The following is an 18,930-nucleotide window of genomic DNA, read 5'->3' as shown; positions in this document are numbered from 1 at the left end:
ACAACGGAAGCGGAAAGTCCAGATGGAGCGGCAATGGCTTTTTCTGGCGAGTGGCGGAGTATTTCTTGTCGCAAACAGCAATTGCGGCTCGAGGTCATTCTTACAAACGGCCAGTCGTTCAGGTGATGAAGTCTTAGCTTACAGATGTGTTTCGTTTGTAAATGAATTTTATTCCACTCAAGAATTGAGCATGGTAAAAACGCCCGCAGCAGTAGGTGAACCCGAGCTATTCGAGTTTCTTGGACGCGATGAGCGTCAGGTATCGGCATAATTTTAAAAGATGCTAAAAACAAGTCTATCCCTTTTTCACTGTCTTCAATTATTTTTCTTAATCGTTTGCTTAACTGTGCTTTTGTCAGTAGTCTAAACTTAAAACGCATCTGTTTAGAACAGCGACCACGAGATTGTCTTGGCGTCTGTAATTTATTAATTTCATGTATGAGCGAATATTTCTGTTTTAGAAGCGAGTGTCTGTTATATGTATAGGTTCATAGTTGTTGATAATTCAGCTTACTTCTGTATTGCTTTGAGCAAGTTGTGGGAAAGTGCTTTATACATGTTTATTATTAGTAGTAGTGTCGTCCGTCTGCTACGGATTATCGTTCTTGTGTCAGGAGTTGTGTTTCCCAGAAGGTGAAAGTGCTAATGTAAAGAGAAAAAGTAGATTTTTGAATTTAAGGTCTGTTAAAAAAAAGTCTTAGGCAAGTTTTAAACTTCTCGCATGTGTGTCCGTAAAAACAAGGAAACTACAACGAGAACATATTGGAAAAGACCAGCGAAATGCGCAAACGAGTAATTTTAAAACCATGGCAACCAACTACAGCATATGTAGACTGGATAAAGGGATTCAATTATATCCGGGCGGATAAACAACAGTGCACATATAAAACACACCTCTAAATAGAGCTGCTTTATCAAAATATGCATGGAGGACAGCGAACTTTAATCGTCCAGTCGCCATCACTTTGGCACTACTACTAATAATACGCACGTTTGTAAAGGAATGATCGAGCTCCTATATTAAGTGCTTGAGACAAGAACGAGACATGGACAACATACAAGGATGGAAGGATAAACAATAATACAGGTTACTAATAAAAATAAAATATAGAAAATGCAAAGAGTAAAAGGTAATAAGAACTGAAAGAATTATGATTATAGCTTAATCATTACCTTTGTTAGGTTTTTATGCTTGGACTCAGAAGCAGCAAAGAAGTGTGCGTTTACCCAGTACATGTATCCACTGCCTTCAATTTACTATACTTGTATACAGAAACAAAAGCACATTTAATTTGACTGTAGCAGATGACCAAATGAACACTTGATCAGCTGTTGCTAGTGTAATGCTTGAAAATACCTTTCATTATTTTCATTAAAATTAATTAAGTTTAATAGAGAAATTTTTTTTTTACTGATTGCTGGAATAATAACTGTATTTTATCCTTGTTTAGAGGAGATGTTTCTTCTGGTATTTAGACTTGCTTACTGCTAGCTTACAGGTGTTACTATCATAGTACATAGTGTGTAACAGTGCCAGAACGATAGATTGTATTTGAGATGATTCAGCATTAGACAACTCAGCTTCTTTGTAAAAGATTATAAATAAATCTTCCAGAGAATGACTTGCTGACACTAAAACATCAGTTTGCAGGATTTTTAAAGTTTAAACTTAAAGTGAAATATCACGTGCCTTTGCATAGTGCTGGACATTTCCTGATCAATTTTCTTGAAGTGTTCATTATTAATTACTGTTTCACAAATTAAAAAAAAAATTCCATGTTTCATTTGGTACTCACTTAAATGGACATGAGTATCATTGTGGAATAACTGAAAATGGAACTGGCAAATGCATGCTCAGAAAAACTAAAATCAGGAATGTCAAGTTTATGTTATCAAACAGGCATAACAAAAAAAGTGCATATGCTGAAAATGAGTTTTTAATTCCTCGAACACTGCAAACAACCGTTTTCAATTAAGAAGTTATAAGAAGTTCCATCGTGCAAATGTAAATGACTAATTTTATCAGCATTAAACAGTCTAAAAATTTCATTCACTTTTACTATAACATTGATAAAGTTGTACTGTTCACTATAAATCAGGGGGATAATATGTAAAAAAGGAGATTTTAAAATAATTAAGATTGTAAAAATGTCTTAATGCATATTACCCATTATTATTTTTTATCAGTCATTACTGAAGTGAGATACATGTAATTTTGTAAATTTAAATTTTGATGGTCACAACAAGAATATAGAACTTTATAGGTACAGCCTTAAATAATTTAATAAAAACTACTAATTTTTAAGGACAAGGTTTGATAACTGAGAATTATTCAAAATAAGCATAGGTATAATCCTGTGTAGTATCACTGATACTTCAGTTCTTTACGGCAGTTGGTGTTCTCCACGAGAAAGTGGCAAGTGCATGCTAGCAAAGGCTTTATTTTATTGATAAGCAATGAGATTAAGACCTGATTCACCTTTACTGTTATAACCAACCAATCAGAACCTCAGCTGTAAACACTGAGCAACTTGAGAGAAAGACTATATTCCAGAATGGTTATGACCTTCATTTGCATATAACATGATAGCACAACAGAACTGTTATTTAAAAAACAAATTTTGTGTAAAATGTTAATTATGATGCATGCACTAGCAAGCAATGATTAGATTTTGGAAAGTGTTTATGAAAAGAAGTTTTCTGATTCAGTCATCACTTTTTACTACAGATGGCGGGAACTTATGTCAGGCACCTGGATCGGAGTGATGGCTGGCAAAGTCTGGTATCTAAAACAAGATGACTTCAATGTGTTTTACCAGGTATTATTGCTCTGCATATATCAGGATCATCTGTTACCTAACTAATCATACTGGGCATCAGTATACCTTATCAAGGGAACTTGTATGAACTGGCCAGTTTTGCTAGGATAGTATGGTAATGTGTAGATATATATATTAAAAGTATGTTTTATTTGGGTCTTAGTGGGAGTTGATTGCAATCATAGTTTGACACCAATTGTAGATCACATGGACTGCAGACATTCAAGTCATTTGTTAACAAGGTATTATTTTTTCAGGTGTTTGAACCATCTGTTAATAAATCTAAAGAATCAGAGAAAAAGTGCAGCCAAGATTTTTCTCAAGACAAGAAGCCATTTGTAGGCATAGAGTGTTACACTCAGGAAGAGTCTTTGAAAGAATCATGTTGTAGACATATCAAGTTGGAACATGCACAGAAAGAGAGTAAAGCAGCCAGTCACTTACAAACTGACCATCTTGCAGCCCGGGTACCCGATAATATGATGCAGGAAGACTATGTTGGTATCCTTCGTGAATATTTTCAGCTTGAGGTAGACATTGAAAACCTGTATGAGAAATGGTCAGCAGAAGATGCCTATTTCAAGAGTGTGGCTGGCAATTTTGGTGGAATTCGCTTGCTTCGCCAAGACCCTGTGGAAAACTTGTTTTCTTTCATCTGTGCTTCAAACAATAATATAGCTCGCATAAGCAGCATGGTTGAGAAATTGTGTGACCACTTTGGTAGACCCATCACAGAGGTGAATGGACGGCTTTATCATGACTTCCCTTGTGTAGATGTGCTGGCTCAAGATGGAGTTCAAAAAAAATTGAGAGAGCTTGGCTTTGGATACAGAGCTGAGTTTATTGTATCATCTGCCAAATCAGTAATGGAAAAGGGTGGGCTCAGCTGGTTGCTATCTTTGCGGTGTGGTTCTTTTGAAAAGGCCAGAAGTGAGCTCATGAAACTTCGTGGTGTTGGAGAGAAGGTGTGTATGTATGTTGCTGCATTTTTTGAAGTTGTGAAAGAATATATGCATATCCTAATTAAAAAGTTATTCCTTTTTTCATATTTATCTGCAGTGACTTTTTGACAGTTGAAACATGTTAAATCATTATAGGGTGTTGTGAGCTGAGGTTGAAGACTGGGGTTCTAGCTGCTATTTTAGGTGTATTACCATAGTTCCTCCTCTGCTTAGGCATGGAATTTTGATAGCCAAAGCAATCTGACCGTATTTTTTAAATTGCTTAGTGGCATTCTGGAAGTTTTACCATGGTGTTTTACCATAGCTCCTTTGTTGCTTAACATTTAAAAAAAATAGAATTGTATGAATTTTTGTGATAAAATTAATACAATTTTGGATTTTAAAAATATATATATACACACACAGGTGGCAGATTGTGTCTGCTTGATGTCACTGGACAAAACCTGTGCTGTTCCAGTTGACACTCATGTTTGGAAGTTTGCTGCCAAGCACTATTTACCAGCTTTGAAGATGGCCAAGACCCTAACCACCAAGCGGTACCAAGAAATCAGTATGTGGCATGCACATTTCTATATGCAGTACGTGCTACCTGGATAACTTTTTAAAGGAGATTCCTATACTGAGAATGCTTTCTAAGAAATGTTGTTCATATTTGTCTTGCATATTTAAGAAATTGGTAAGATTGATCATGAATTTTATAAGGATTCTTGAGTGGCATCAGAATACAGTAAAAATTGTAAAATGCCGAAAGCTTTATGCATCACTACTTGAGAAATTTTAAGGGATGTCATGAATGTTGTTTCAGGCAAGCATTTTCAAAATATCTGGGGAAATTATGCTGGCTGGGCACAGTGTGTAAGTATAAACTTGTTCAAATAAATTTGTTTTACTTTCAGGCTTTAAATTAATTATTTATGGAATGCTCAAGTCTAATGTTTGTACAGGCCCCAAATTTCCAGGGCATGCTTATAGAATGCAGAGCCCAGCCTTTTGCCTCTATGTATATCTGCTGGGCGGGCAGGGAAAGTTACCCGGCCACTTGCTCGGCTGTCAGACATTGCATTCTCCAGAGTCTAGAGCATTGTCTTCCGGGCTTTAAATTGACATCTGAAATATTTATAGCCATTACTATGTAGTACAGCCAATTGTCATGAATGTGACCACTGAAAATAACATTTTATGGGACTTTTAAGGAAAATGGTGTGTTACTTTTAGTCACTTTATCACGCGAAATGTATGTGATGTTACATATTTTAGTTCTTAAAGATAATAGATGTTTTCTCAGTAGTATTTTAAAATCTGGTTAAGTAATACAGTGAAACTTCTAAGACGACCCCCTTCTTAGGACCCAAAAGTTTTCATGGATTCATTTTTCTATATAAACATGATCTCTGTTAGGATTACCTCCTGAACTTGACTTATGACCAACAGTTTGTGCTCTATTTCAACCTTTGTTCAAATGTTGCATGTTGAAAAACATTAAGGACGTTTTAAAAGACTGCTTCTGGTAGCTCGTTTACTTTGTATTACAATTTTCTGTCGAGATCACTTAAAATAAATTTTTTAAGAGATTGCTTGTGCTATGTGCCACCTGTCATTTTGACCGGGACCATATTCCTCCAGAGATACCATAGCATCCCAATACCGAAAGTCAACTCCTTCCAGACTTATAAGATAAATCAGTCTTCATTGACAGGAATAGCTATTAACGTCGCTTGTTATCAACAAAGCCATATGTCTTTTGAACAAGCTCAGCTACTTTCATACTGAAAAAATGGCCGCTCTGCAGTGCATAGATGGCAATTTTCTTTTAAATGTTTTTTTTTTAATGCTGTTATTGTTATGGTCATATGGTTTTTAAGAGCATAATTTCAACATTTAAATAAACTTGAATTTATTTGTTTAAAGTCATGGTTTATGGAATGAAAGCAGACGGGTTGATCTTCCTATGATAATGATCCAATTCTGGTACGTTTTAGGGAGTCTTAATAGGGAGGATTTGCTATATTTGCATATGGATGAATGAATGGGCAATTTGTTTTCATTTGCACCATTGCTTCTATCTGAATATTAGTTGGCTACTTGGCATGTTACTTTGAATATTATTACAGTGGAACCTTGAGTTATGAGCATAATTAATTCCAGGAACATACACGTAATCCAAATCACTCGTACATTGAAGCAAATTTTCCTGTACAAAATAATTGAATCACAGACGATTAGTTTCTTAGCTCGTTTTGCAAAACAATCACAGAACAGATTACTCATAATCCGAGGTTTCACTGTAACTGTTTGTGCTTAAAATTTTTTATTTCTGATCTGAAGGTACTATATGCAGCACAACTGAAACACATGAAGAGTATTGCCTCTTCACGTAATGTAAGTAATTTAGAATTTGATTCTTAAAGTGACTATTATTTGGATAGAATAAATGGAAAGCTGGGATGCAAATTTTTCTGTGAACAGGTAGAATAAGGCTGTTGCAAGAGAGTTTCCAGTTTCTCTATCAACACAAAGAGAAAAAACAGAATTAAAAATATTCAAAATAAGTATTTGTTTTTCTGTTTCGTTTGCTTTTACCTTTCCAAGATCTGTTTCAGTTTGTTATAAATCTTGAGCATTTTCTTTATATTGGTGTTGGGCAATCATGTGATTTGCTTTTTCTTTCCAGGGTGACACAAGTGAACCTATGATTAAAAAACTCAAACACTGACAAGACTACAGCTGTAAGAAGACCAAGAGAGCGAGTTCCTGATCAAGCCTCTAGGGATTATAGCGAATACATAGCTAGAATGCATTCTGTTGCCACAGAATGGAATTGTATATATAAAATGAATTGGATACCAACTTCTGAGTATCATATAAATGAAATAATTTGGTTTTTAGAGAGTTGTTCTCTCTCAAGCTATAGAATGCATTCTATAAGTATAAAATGAAATGTATAGATACAGAATGCATTCTATACTCCACATATACTCAGGGGCAGGTGTAGAGAATGTGTGTGTGAGAGACACTATTTCAACATGTACATTTACATATCTTCTTTTATATTGCAGGCTGGATGCTTGTATTCAGGTCATCTAAACTCATACTATTTTATAATCATGTTAGCAGACCGTTAGCTAACATGATTGTGCACGTGAACACAGGGCCCTTTAGCATGGCCATTGCTGCTTTTGGTATTCATCGTAAACAAAATTGGTACTTGCTGTCTTCATTTTCTTGCAATTCACACATTTCTTTTTGACTATTTGTCAGCTATTTTTGAGTAACACTCCAAAGTATAGGCCTCAGAGCAGAACTAACTTGGCCCACGACTATTTTTAAACATTTGATATGTGTGTGTGTGTGAGAGGATTTTAGCAGCCAGGGTATGAACATCACAACATTAAGAAGAAAACTGATTGCATATCTGGCATAGATCTTTATCTCTTTGCTTTCTATTTACATTTTGACAAATGATGTAAAGAGAAAAAACTTTAAATATTTCCACCTCAAAGAGCAAGGAAAAAAAATCCAGAGTAGGTACTGACTTCAGCATGGAAACAAGAATTAGCACATTGTTTTGCTGGTAAAAGGGTGTTTGCACGCAACACTGGGGTGCAAGTGGCATAATACTAGGGAACCACATCTGATCCTTCAGGTTGTGATATGAATGGTGCAATTTTTTACAGCAAACTTATTTACATTTTAAGCAAACTCTCTGTGTGTGTTGGAGGAGGAGGATTAAATTCAACATTTGTGATTGAAAATTAGGTAGTGTGTGATTAAAAACTTTAATGTAACTGTTTCAGAGATGTGTGATTCCTCATTTAAAATGTTTCTGTCACAAGTCTGTTGCAATTTGCATGAACTTTTTGATAAAAGTGATTTCAGAGAAAAACGTTATGATATTTTTCATTTCAATTTTTGTGTTTATTGTATACACTTGTGAGAGATAGAAGTTGCAAAGCATTATATTAACTTATTACAGTTCGGTTGATTAGTTATAATTGAAAAACCATGTTTGTGGATAAGAAAAAAAAAAAACCAGAACTATAAAGAGTTAATAATGGCAGAATGAAAGTGCCTAAGATGTATGATGCCAGCTTTATACTGCAAACATTATCACAGACAGTGCTTCTGTACATTATTGAAGTGCATTCATTGTTGATAAGTTGGGCAAACATAAATGTTCCTTATACATAAATGTATTTCTTAACTACCGATTTGGTATAGTCAAAACCATTCAGTAGTGTACAAGGTGCACAGATGTCATTTGTTCTGGTTTGGTTCCTGGGGAAGTATTGATATATTAGGGAAAAAATGGTAGTCCGTGGACCTTAGGGATAAAGGGAGAGAGGTGTTACAGCCTTCACTTATCTTAGGGTAAGTTTTTTTTTTGTTGAGGATAGTACCATCTCCTTTTCTGTGCGGACTTACCTTCCCCAGTCCTCTATGGAGTTACCCACTCCACACTTGGGTCAACTAGGGGAAGCTTGGTGCTATGCCTCACAAGTTTAAAGTCAACATGCATGCACTATGACATTCAGATGCCATTACTCTAACCACTAGACTATCTTCTCCTCATTTCAGAATATCTTTGTAGCAGACTTGTATCATAGTGTGTACAACTTTTGCCTTTGTTATCAAGAAATAAAAAATATAACAAACATTATATCAAGCTAAACTTGATAGAACACAGCAAATCTTAGCTGTAAAGGGGTCCTCTGAGCTCCCATTTAGCTGTTGTCACGACTGAATGTTCTCAGCAATTTACAAAAGTTGGTAAAGTATAAATTGCATTTTCAAACTGTCACCAACTTTATACCCCTTTAGATATACATCATATGCAGTCTTTGAGACTCCTAATATTATCAAGCTGTCACAGTCAAAATGCTTTGTTGGTCAAGGTCTTGGAGGAGGTGATGGGACCCAGCACAGGGGGTGAGTGGATGAGTTCTGTCTTTTCCTTATTTGTTGGATCCTTTGGTGCTTGGCTTAAAAGCTGATCAGCATAGAAAAGTGCCTGAAAGAGAACACCAAAACAGTGATAACACAACAAGTATTTAAAAAAGTAACAAGAAGAAAGTTACAAGTGAACAAACTTGTTAAAAAAAAAATTTCTGTTGGGTGATGTGGCCACTGGCTTTCCTTTTAATTTTTTTTTCAGTTATTTCCTGGCTTTTCTTCAGCAGACCCTGATCCTTTTAAAGTGGAAATGAGCTTACTGAGACCCAATGGTTAGTTTTGCACCATAATGGATTTGATGAGTTGCTGCTATAACATTTGTCTAATATGACAATAGTCAGTATAGAGTTCTACTTGCATCCCCATAGTTTCTTTCACTTGATCACATTCAAACACAAGCTTTTTCTTTTTTTTTTACATCTTAGTTTGAAGATTGCATAGTAGGCATTGTCTATTTACTTGATTATGTCCATGAATACCCTTTTAAAAGAAATTTGAAAATTTATACTGCATTTTATATCATTTCCATGCAATGAAGCATTTATTCTTTTAAACACTAACCTTGGGAGTGCTGACAGTTTGAACACCCACAGAACGTGTAAGCACCTTGCGAAGGCTTCTTAGATGAGTTGTGGCTGACAAACCATGTACACGTTCAGTGAATGTTGGAACTGCTTGTGAGGGTCGTGGAACGAGACCAAGGTCACCCAGGTTGTAATGTGGAATAGCACCAATTGATCCCAAGGCTGACAGATCACTGAAACACACCATTCCAAGTAGCCTGGATCCCTACAACATCAAAAGCAACTGTACTAAATAGAAACACAATAACAATCGGAGCTGAATAACCATGTGGTAGCAACCATTTTGAGTTGATTTTGCACTATGGGCATTGGGCACAAAGGAAGGCCTGATAGGCTTATGAACAGGTGTCATCCAGAAAGAAAAGCCTGTGCCCCAAAATGAGATCTGAACTCAGGTCTTTCTGAACCTCACTGCATTAGTGACAAATGAATGTTTTACCATTATGCCTCTGAAATGCCCCATTAGTAACAAAATTATAATAGCGACAACCTAGCAACTTCCCTACATCAGCAATCAACACTTTGTGGAAACAAAGGTTTAAAAACTCTTCAGCAGGTTGAAGTTTGCAGAAAGTTCCTATGTTAACAATGTCACCAGCAATGTAGCACATTAACATATTTTCACACACATGCAACCAGTACTTTGCTGAAACAAAGGTTTGAACATTTTTTCAAAAGGCTCAATTTTGTAGAATGCTGGTCTAGTGCGATCACCTATGTTAACAATGTCATCTCTTGAGCTATGTGTTAGCATGCTCTTGGGAATGTCCTTGAAAAGAGGTATGCACTCTGTTCAGGCTTCCATAATACACAGCTGTGAGAAAGAGGAGCTTGAAGAAGGGTAGCCACTTTAAAACGCCCAATCCTAGGTTGGTTATCAAACAACAGCAAATGATTCTGCTGCTACTACATTAGAAACATGCAGCTACACACACCCACTGCCACTTAGTAATAACCTCAAAACATATGCACACACAAACATGCTTGCTGGTAGATACCCATTGTGACACTTGGTAGGTTTTTTTCGCACCTCTTATAGCTAAATTGATCGTGGCCTGGCATACGGATGATCGCATGACTGGTTTCTTCATACTGTTTGCCCAATTCACCTGGTTTGGGACCCAGACCTGCTGATGCTGCAGAGTTCAGCAGCATTAACAACTGCTGTAGCAAGTGGTTGCGCTGCTCAACATCTGTTAAAGATGTGTCAGGCTCATCATATGCTGGCCTAGTCCGCTGGAAGTAATGGACAGTATTTGTCAGTGGCATCAACTGCATTACCCACTATCAGCATTGTCAGGTCTAGTCATGACACTCTATTGTCTGGTGCATTTTAAAAGTAACAAAGGACATATGAAAGAAGGAAAAAACCCTTCTGAACTAAGATAAAAGGAGGTAAATTTTGTCTGTATGCTAGAATTAAACAAGTAACCTAAAACACTAGCCTTAAGCTTGGATATGTTAACCATTCAATAGGTAAATTCGCTACATACAATGAGCATAGGTGAAAACGTGTTAAAATAATTGTCATTGAAATGGTGTGAAATTTGTGTGTTCACATAGATACTATCTATACTATAGTCTACAATGTTTGTGACCTTAAAACAGCAAAATGGTTTCAGAGCTATGTGCAGTTCACGAGATAACCAAAACATGCTGAACAAAAGACAATCATACTCTTAAAGCCTCTTTGAGAACTTGGGATGTCTGGCCCAGGATGTGTTCGAGACATTTCCTCCTGTCAGTTTCATTTTCTAGCATTCTACTTGTTGAGCGCAGATTTTCACTTAATTCCTCATTCACTTTGACCACTTGTTTGGTTTCCTCCCTGCCCAGCAAAACAGCATAACTAATATACTTATTAAAATTAATGCAAGAAATATATAGCACACGATCACACTCTTGAGGGAGCATGCTCTCCCTGCTTGAGAAAAAGAAAGATGAACTACACTACTGACAAGTAGTAAAAAAAAAAACAAACATAGAGGACGCAAAGAGGAATTGGTAATGACAGAGTGAATTACATAAATCTGCAGAGGGAAAAAAGCAGGTGGACTAATTGATAGACAAAAAAGTGAAAGAAAGGGTATTAGAAGATGGACTAGCATTATATGGACTATTGTTAAGAGTAATGCTCAAGAAAGAAATGTGTTTTGAGTGCACTGTTTTGGTGTACAGCAACTAAAAATCCTGCACCCATTTGCTGTAGTTCTGATGCTAGGGACACCAAGGGTACAGTCAACAGATGAAGACTGGAATTTTTTGGCTGGGATGTAGGGGAAGAGAAGTTCAGAGAAATAGGCAGAGCAAATGCCTGCAAAGAAATTAAAACAGCATAGCTTGTACCATGGATGGGTATAGGGGGACTGCTGTCTGTCTGCTGAGACCAACGCTTAGCCTCTTGCTAAGTTTTCCGCTGCTAGTTTAGGCAAGCTTAAACAGTGAATGTGACTAAAACAGAAGCTTGGTACAAACCTGCCTCCTTTTAGAAGTTAACTGGAAAAAATTGTCTGTCAGCGGTCCAGTAATACAAGTTCGTGCTTGTACTAAATGCAGGAATGGATGGGTAAGTGTGAAAAAAAGATAACTCACTGTGCAAAGGTTACTTGCTCCTGTAGCATATTCACTTCAGCCAGCACCTGCTGATGCTCTTGCTCCTTCTGCTCAAAAGCAGCAATCTCCTCCTCCTGATGTCGACATTTCTCAGTCAGCATGCGAATGATCTGAAAAGAATCCAACATGCTCTGAATTGAACATAATGAACATATAACCATATCTTCACCCTTACAAAACTAAGTATCATTCTTAATGTTTAGTATAAATTTTTCCACTATCTTTGATTCATATCCTTTTATTCTTTTATCAGATAAGGTTTTGTTACACCAGAAAGACTACTTGCACAATAAATATGGTAACACGCTACACATGCCCTCATACTATTGTATTATAATATCCACAGGTGTGTATGGGTGGACTGTCTGCCGAGACCAAAGCTTAGCCTCTTGCAAAGTTATCCACTGTTAGTCTTGGTGAACTTAAACCATGAAAGTGACTAAACCAGAAGTTGTGTACACACCAACCTCTTTCTAACAGCAAAGTGAAAAAAAAGTCTGCAAGCTGTCCATTAATACAAGCTTGTGATTATATCCTAAAGACATGATCAACTCGATCTTTTTTATTTGATATTCCCATAAAGAACACTGAATATATGCATAAGAAAACTGATAAAGATCTTAATAACACAAAAGCAGAAATCTACTTAAAGAAATCATAAATCATATTTAAATGAACCATCCACAAATTTCTGAAAAATAAGTAACGAAGACGTACATGTATGAAAAAGGGAAAATCGGGAAAAATTTTATGAGACATTCATGTATAAGGTATTGCATCCACATGAGAAAAAAAAAAAAAAAATAACGAGCAAAGTTCAGTGCATACTTTCTGACTGCTGTGGTTTTTCTTGGCAAGCTCCTTCTCATTCACCTCCATCAGCTCAATCTGCTGCTTATACTGCTTCTCTTTGTTTCTTAACTCCTCATTTTCTTGCAGTATCTCCATGGTTTTGTCTGACATCTTTGCTAGCTGTGTGGTGATGGATACATTTTCCCTGATTGTTCGCTTGGTTGTCTCTGCCATCTGCTTGTTGGATACCTTGCGGAATTCTGCTGCCACTTGATTTACCCGTAGGATCATCTCCTTCTTCAGTCTGCAGAGGTAGAAAGTCAGAGATGTATATAGCTGCATGTTAAATGTGTAGATGTGTAGATGTCATGGAAGTTCATTGACAGACTGGTATAGTATTTCTCATTCTCTCACTGCCATCCAATCAGCTGATGTTACATGAAGCATGTAATGAACATTAATGATGCATCTATTTTTAAACAAAATTTTTATTCAGGCATGTGCAGTGTTTGATCTCCATAGTATTGATCGAGGGTAAAACTGCACTTTTTAGACAGAAGTTGTTTTCTTTTAGGGAAAAGGTGTGCATTTTTGTCTAGCACTTGCTTGATGTTGAGCAGAGCCACCTTTGCTGATATGCTAGCTGAAAAATGAGACATTAATTCACCCTTTTAGCTTTATGCATAGCAGTATAGTTTTGTACAGCTTTATTGAAATATTTATATTACTACAGCAGGAGAGGATGTTTAGTTGTGTTCCCTCCACCCTGTACCCTCCTCCCTTCCCTTGACTTGGCCAGTGGCACGGTCACTGTGTGAGTGAGGCAAGCGATCCTGGAGCAGGTGATCAAGATGTAGTGCCCAGTTTTTATTTATAAATAGCAGGCAAAATGCAATGTCTGCACCATGTTCCCCACAGGGCATCTTTCTTTTTCCTTACTTTGTGTGTGGGAGAAGTACCTTTGCATCATGTAGGTGCTTTGGTCTGCTGTCAAGTGGCTCACATACCTCAAAATCACTCTTTTTTCCTTTAGTTTCCCAAATTCTGAGTGCAGGAGAAGCACCATTTCATAGTGTAGGTATTCTGGTCAGTTGTCAAGTGGCACACATTCCAATAAAATCCTTTTTCTCCCTCCTTAGTTATCAGTAACATAGTAACTAAGCAGAATTAGGCATTAGAAGAAGTAGGGTTAGGTATTAGCAGTGTAGGAGCTAGGTATGCATAGAATAGAATGGAATTAGCACGTGTAAGTAAATCTAGTTGATATATACACACCTCTTTGTAAGTGAGACTCATGGCATATTGTGTATTTGACCTCTTTGTATGAATGCAAATATACTTGGGTGAATAAAAATTGTGTCGTCTAGCGCATGGTAAAATCACAAACAAAGGCAGTTGTAAAACACACAGCCCACATGATGGGAGTGAGAAGCCATCTGATATGGAGCTGAACAACGCACCAAAGAGACCCACTTCTTGGGTCAAAAAGCAAGGTCTTTTGTGGATTCTAAGTTTGGGTAAGTGTGAATGTGTAGTAGATGGAAGGGGAAAAAACCCCAAAGCAAGGTACATTGTAGTACATGTTAGTAGCATACCCAATGAGTATGAGCTAAAATTTAGGGAAAATTCTCCCTGGGAACTTCCATCCCCATCCCTGGAACAACAAAGAGGAATGGGCTGATTGGTGCTTGGGTGTTAAGAAGACATGACTAACTGTTGGTCCAGCCTTAGTGAGAATGTAGTTTCTAGTTAGCCTTGTAAAAAAGCAGACAAGTCCAGCTAGATTACAATACATGAGTAATATATTTTAGCAATTATAATTCTACAAGCATAAACAGATACCCTGTGCTCTAATGATGATTTGAGAGCTGACACCGCTATCAACGTGTGCCACATTCTTCAAAAATGAGAACTTCATACCTATCTTTGTCTATTACTGCTTTTTTCTCCAAATTGTAGATGTCTTCCTCATGATCCTGCTGCTTCTTTTTAAGTTCTTCCTCCAACATGGCAAACTTGGCCATAAGGTCATCCTTCTGAACCTTGAATTCTTCTAGAGAAGCTAGCTTTCCTCCTGTCAAAGCATATAATGAAATTTTTGTGCTCATATGTTCACTACTTTTAATTTAATCTGCTCTGTCAACATTCATGACATATATAAACTTCCATTTTGTAAATAAAACACTGACTACAAATTTAAGCCCAAATATGCAGCAACAAAAGTCTACTCCCTCAAAAAAAAAAAGTGTGCAATTTATATAGCAACTGAATCATGCTTACATAGCATGAGCATGCATTCAGTGCTTGAAAAAGAAAGAAAAAACAAGGTTAGTGTGTAGCAAATAAAGAAACTGAAAGATGGGCAATCATAAAGATGAAGTACAGAAGGATGAAGACATAGAGGCAACAACAAAAAATGAAAAATGACAAAGTAACCAGCAGGACAGATTAATCAAGAGATATAAAAGGAGAGACAAAACAGGTAAGTATAGTTGGCTGTGTTTAGGAGCAGTGCTCATGAAAATAATGTGTTTTTAATTTACATTTTAAGGAACTCGATGCTGGGCAAGTGGTGGATATAAAAGAGAAGAAAGCTCCATTGCCTTGCTGCACCATAGCTAAAAAAACCGATGATCATATGTATTGTTTTTACAGGAACAGACAGCATGCACTGGATATATGAAGAATGAAGGGTGTTGGTTGGGGTATAGGGGAAAAGCGAAGAGAGAAATAAGCAGGACAAGTGCCCTCAAAATAATACAAGCAGAGCTCAGACAGCTTGTACTGAATATGAACATGAATGGGCAGCAAGTACAGAGAACAAAGAGAACAGTTACATGATCCTAATTTTTTTGGGTTTCTTTTTCCTTTGAGCACAAGACGGGCAGCAGAATTCTGTACTTTCTGAAGTTTGTTAAGGAGGTGTGCAGAAAAACTCAAAAGCAAGGAATTACAGTAATCAAGCCTTGATAGAAGAAATGCGCAGACAAGAGTGTTAATAGTTTGTTGAAAGAGAACATGGCAGATGGCATCAATTTTACAGAGCTTATATTAAGCAGACTGTTAGTTTCAACTTGTTTGCCAAGGATTATTCCAACAGTGACACTGAAGATTCTTAAGAGATGACATAAAGAGAATGGTGGCCTCACCAACACAGATGGTTTTGGGTATTCAGATGGTTGCATGTTGATTTTCTCATTTCTTTACAGAAGAAAGCTTCTGTTTTATTGTCATTAACCTTTAACTTTAACATCTAATATTTTACATCACATATACATTCCTCTATAGGAATATGCTGATGGTAGAGTGAGATTCAGGCAGCAATTAGGAGCGGTATAGCTACATTTCATCAGCAAATGATTGATGAATGCAGGATGACAGTGGTTTCGTGTATAGAATAAACAGAATGAGTCCAAGGACTGAGCCCTGTGAAACACAGCAAAAAAGTGGAACAAGGCACGACAGATGACCATAACATACTACTCTATCAGACCAGTGTGGGCAGAAAGGGAGGAGTCTTTGAAAACACATGAAAGGGTCAGCTGTATTTGTTTTTAAATCCCAATATAACTAGAACAGACTTGCAAAAAAAACAACAAAAAAACAGAAGAAGGGAAGTTAAAAAAGAAAAAAGAAAAGAGAGAAATATATGAAGAGAAAGTATAAGGAGTGATATATGCACATAAAGAATAATTAGGATACATCCACAGAAGCAAGTCAGACAATGGTATGAATGTTTTGTAAAAGAAAGGCAAGAATAGAAACAAAAGTGGATAAGACACTGAAAATGGTGAAAACAAACAATGTACATTATGGTCTCTAAGCATAATATAAAAGACTACAAGGCTTCTAAATAATGCTTTCGAGATAATAATCTTAAAAATGTGCGAAAGACTATGGAGCTGAAAACATTTTTTTATTAAATGAAGTGTGCCTTTTCCAAAGACAAATAAAAAGAACGCATAGAGAAAAATGAGACAAAGGTTACTGTATTTTAAAAAACAGAGGAAAACCTAATCCTCTAATCTTTTTAAAGTTGTTGGGGTAGGGGGGAGTTGTTAGAGACCTCACTTTTCTCAGGACTAGCTTTGGAGTGTAATAGGAGAAATGAAGATTAGTTTTTAAAAATACAGTAATCTTTGTCACATTTTTCTCTATGCATGCTTTTCATTTGCTTTTGGCAAAAGGCACACTTCGTGTAATAAAACATGTGAAGGTGGTGACTATCTCCTCACCTTCAGCCGCCACTGGAGTCAGGTTAAAAATGCTAACATTGTTCACTCAGTAAGGATATACCTAAAATCATGTTCTCTGAGGTGAGGGTATCCTTCATCTCCTGGTACTCATTGCGCTGTTGTTGAATCTGCAGTTCAAACTGCTCCTTCTCATTCTCTCGTGTTTGCTGAAGCCCAATGTATCTGTCATTCAAGTCTGCGATCTCATCCGCTGAAAATTAAAAAAAAAAAAAAAACAACTTTCATTCATATCCATCACCACTACATCTTAAACTTCAGACATTTGCTATCACAGATATAGAGATATAAACACAGAATACCTGCTATCTGCCTACAATTGAATCCTTCACATCAGCACTAAAAAATGCACCTCTTCCTTGAGTATTACTTCTAACAGTCCAAGTACCTTTCTCGTTCTTCCCCCTTTTCTGCTTTTTGCTACTTTTCTACTCATCTTTCTTTGCTTGTTACTTGTTGCCTCTTTGGGTTTTCTATATTTGTCTTCTATTCATCGTCAGTAGTACTGTTGTTTGTTCTTCTGTCCCTCATATGCTGTCCATATTGTCCAAGCATCATTCCTGTTTTAAGTGCTATGAGCATATATGCTCCTTATGAGCATGAGTAACCACTATATAAATCTTCATTTATTATTAATATAAAACATATCATATTTATGCATATTATATAATATATAATATATAATATAATATATGCATATTACACGCATCTCATGTTCATTTTAAATATATAAGAAAACATAATTGGGTGGTATTTTAAGGGTAGCAGAGACTAGGATGATTTTTTAAATTAAGGATAGGGTAAACAGCTGATTTCTAAAACCTTATTTTCATATAAACTCTGCATAGCAAGACATGTTAAAAATGTAATTAATTTAAATCATTATTGCTCAAAATGGGTGTAAAAGAGTTGATATAACACACATTAAAATTGTAAAAGCACAACTTCACACAATATAATCCAGAAAAACCTTGATCCATTAATTCAAAAAGATGACTTACTTTTGGTTTCTACTTGTCTTTTCCAGAAACCAACCACCTCCTTCTTGTCAGTCTCTAGCTGTACAAATTTTTCATTGAACTGGCCATTTCCAACCTCAAGCTCATCACATTTCCGCTGGTATCTGAAGCACAAACGCAAGATTCCATGTTTTAATTTTGATGTTTTAATTTTGACCTCAAAATTTAAATTTTGTAATACTTTTATCAGTGAAATAAATAAAGTAATAATAATAATTCTTAGATTGTACAAGAATATAGCTATTATGCTACTCCCCATGCACAATACACATATGTATGCACACTGAAAAAGAATCAGTCTATTAGGCATTTCTGTAAAAATAAAAAAAGCTTTAAGATGTTCTTGAAAGTTCCTACTGGATGTAATTTAGTTAAAGTATATAAGTATAAGCTGATTATTATTCTAGAAATTGTCAGAATACCTGTCTACATTTGTATATGTGTTAGTCTTTTTGGTTCTGTCTTGCTCTCTTTTTCCCTCACACACATGCACCAATACCAAAGAAAACAAAACGTATTTAAAATACTTTGTGGAGCATAATTAAAAAATACAAGTCAATGTTTCGATTTCGGTGTATATATATATCTAGGAGTTTTATTTGATACCTTGCAAGTCTGTTTTCTAGATCTCGAATCTGTAAAAGATAAAATGCCTTGCTTGTTTCCCCCAACGGCTCTCCTGCTTGTCTCGTTGGACGTGCTGACTTCGACTTTTCACCTTTCTTTTCCTTCTTACCACCCTTACCACTCTTTTTCTTCGGCGGCATGTTTATGTCTATGTACACAACCCTTAGTTCTCATGAACAATAACAGAAAATATGCAGGTATAGAACAGCTATGAAAGCCTCATTACACCACGACACAGTTTTAATCCGCCATATTTGTATATATCTCGTTTCTATGGCAGCAGCTCAAGTTTAGTAGTTGTGTTTAAAACA

General features: G+C 36.2%; 2 protein-coding genes across 4 annotated transcripts; one reads left to right on the top strand and one right to left on the bottom strand.

Annotated features, from left to right (window-relative positions):
• Nucleotides 1–4: 4 nt before the first annotated feature.
• Nucleotides 5–7,571, top strand: LOC112575062 (N-glycosylase/DNA lyase-like). Of its 3 annotated transcripts, none has more exons than XM_025256595.1 (7): nt 5–122; nt 2,729–2,819; nt 3,077–3,784; nt 4,187–4,331; nt 4,587–4,636; nt 6,107–6,160; nt 6,453–7,571. In XM_025256595.1, the coding sequence occupies exons 1-7, from the start codon at nt 34–36 to the stop codon at nt 6,492–6,494; spliced, it is 1,179 nt and encodes a 392-aa protein (XP_025112380.1). In that variant the 5' UTR covers nt 5–33; the 3' UTR covers nt 6,495–7,571. The 3 variants fall into 3 exon arrangements, with proteins under 3 accessions (XP_025112380.1, XP_025112382.1, XP_025112383.1); XM_025256597.1 differs by lacking the exon at nt 5–122 and adding an exon at nt 206–259; XM_025256598.1 differs by lacking the exon at nt 5–122 and adding an exon at nt 640–1,087.
• On the bottom strand, nt 7,191–18,899 carry LOC112575059 (cilia- and flagella-associated protein 157-like). Its single transcript, XM_025256590.1, has 10 exons — nt 18,599–18,899; nt 17,975–18,096; nt 17,017–17,166; nt 14,641–14,794; nt 12,757–13,024; nt 11,908–12,038; nt 10,993–11,143; nt 10,346–10,551; nt 9,293–9,488; nt 7,191–8,789 (listed from the first exon to the last, which is right to left on the bottom strand). The coding sequence occupies exons 1-10, from the start codon at nt 18,757–18,759 to the stop codon at nt 8,652–8,654; spliced, it is 1,677 nt and encodes a 558-aa protein (XP_025112375.1). The 5' UTR covers nt 18,760–18,899; the 3' UTR covers nt 7,191–8,651.
• Nucleotides 18,900–18,930: the final 31 nt, after the last annotated feature.

The sequence above is a fragment of the Pomacea canaliculata genome, linkage group LG11, assembly GCF_003073045.1.
Source record: "Pomacea canaliculata isolate SZHN2017 linkage group LG11, ASM307304v1, whole genome shotgun sequence".
Taxonomy (NCBI): domain Eukaryota; kingdom Metazoa; phylum Mollusca; class Gastropoda; order Architaenioglossa; family Ampullariidae; genus Pomacea; species Pomacea canaliculata.
The sequence above is the reverse complement of the archived record's forward strand: the minus strand, read 5'-3'. Positions and strand labels throughout refer to the sequence as shown.

Coding starts and splice junctions, on each gene's coding strand:
- LOC112575062 (XM_025256595.1), top strand. CDS start 34: ATGGCTTTTTCTGGCGAGTGGCGGAGTATTTCTTGTCGCAAACAGCAA. Junction 123..2,728: donor ACAAACGGCCAGTCGTTCAG/GTGATGAAGTCT, acceptor TTTTTACTACAG/ATGGCGGGAACTTATGTCAG. Junction 3,785..4,186: donor TTCGTGGTGTTGGAGAGAAG/GTGTGTATGTAT, acceptor ATACACACACAG/GTGGCAGATTGTGTCTGCTT.
- LOC112575059 (XM_025256590.1), bottom strand. CDS start 18,759: ATGCCGCCGAAGAAAAAGAGTGGTAAGGGTGGTAAGAAGGAAAAGAAA. Junction 18,097..18,598: donor CTAGAAAACAGACTTGCAAG/GTATCAAATAAA, acceptor TTTGTGCTTCAG/ATACCAGCGGAAATGTGATG. Junction 9,489..10,345: donor GATCAATTTAGCTATAAGAG/GTGCGAAAAAAA, acceptor GGTGTGTTTCAG/TGATCTGTCAGCCTTGGGAT.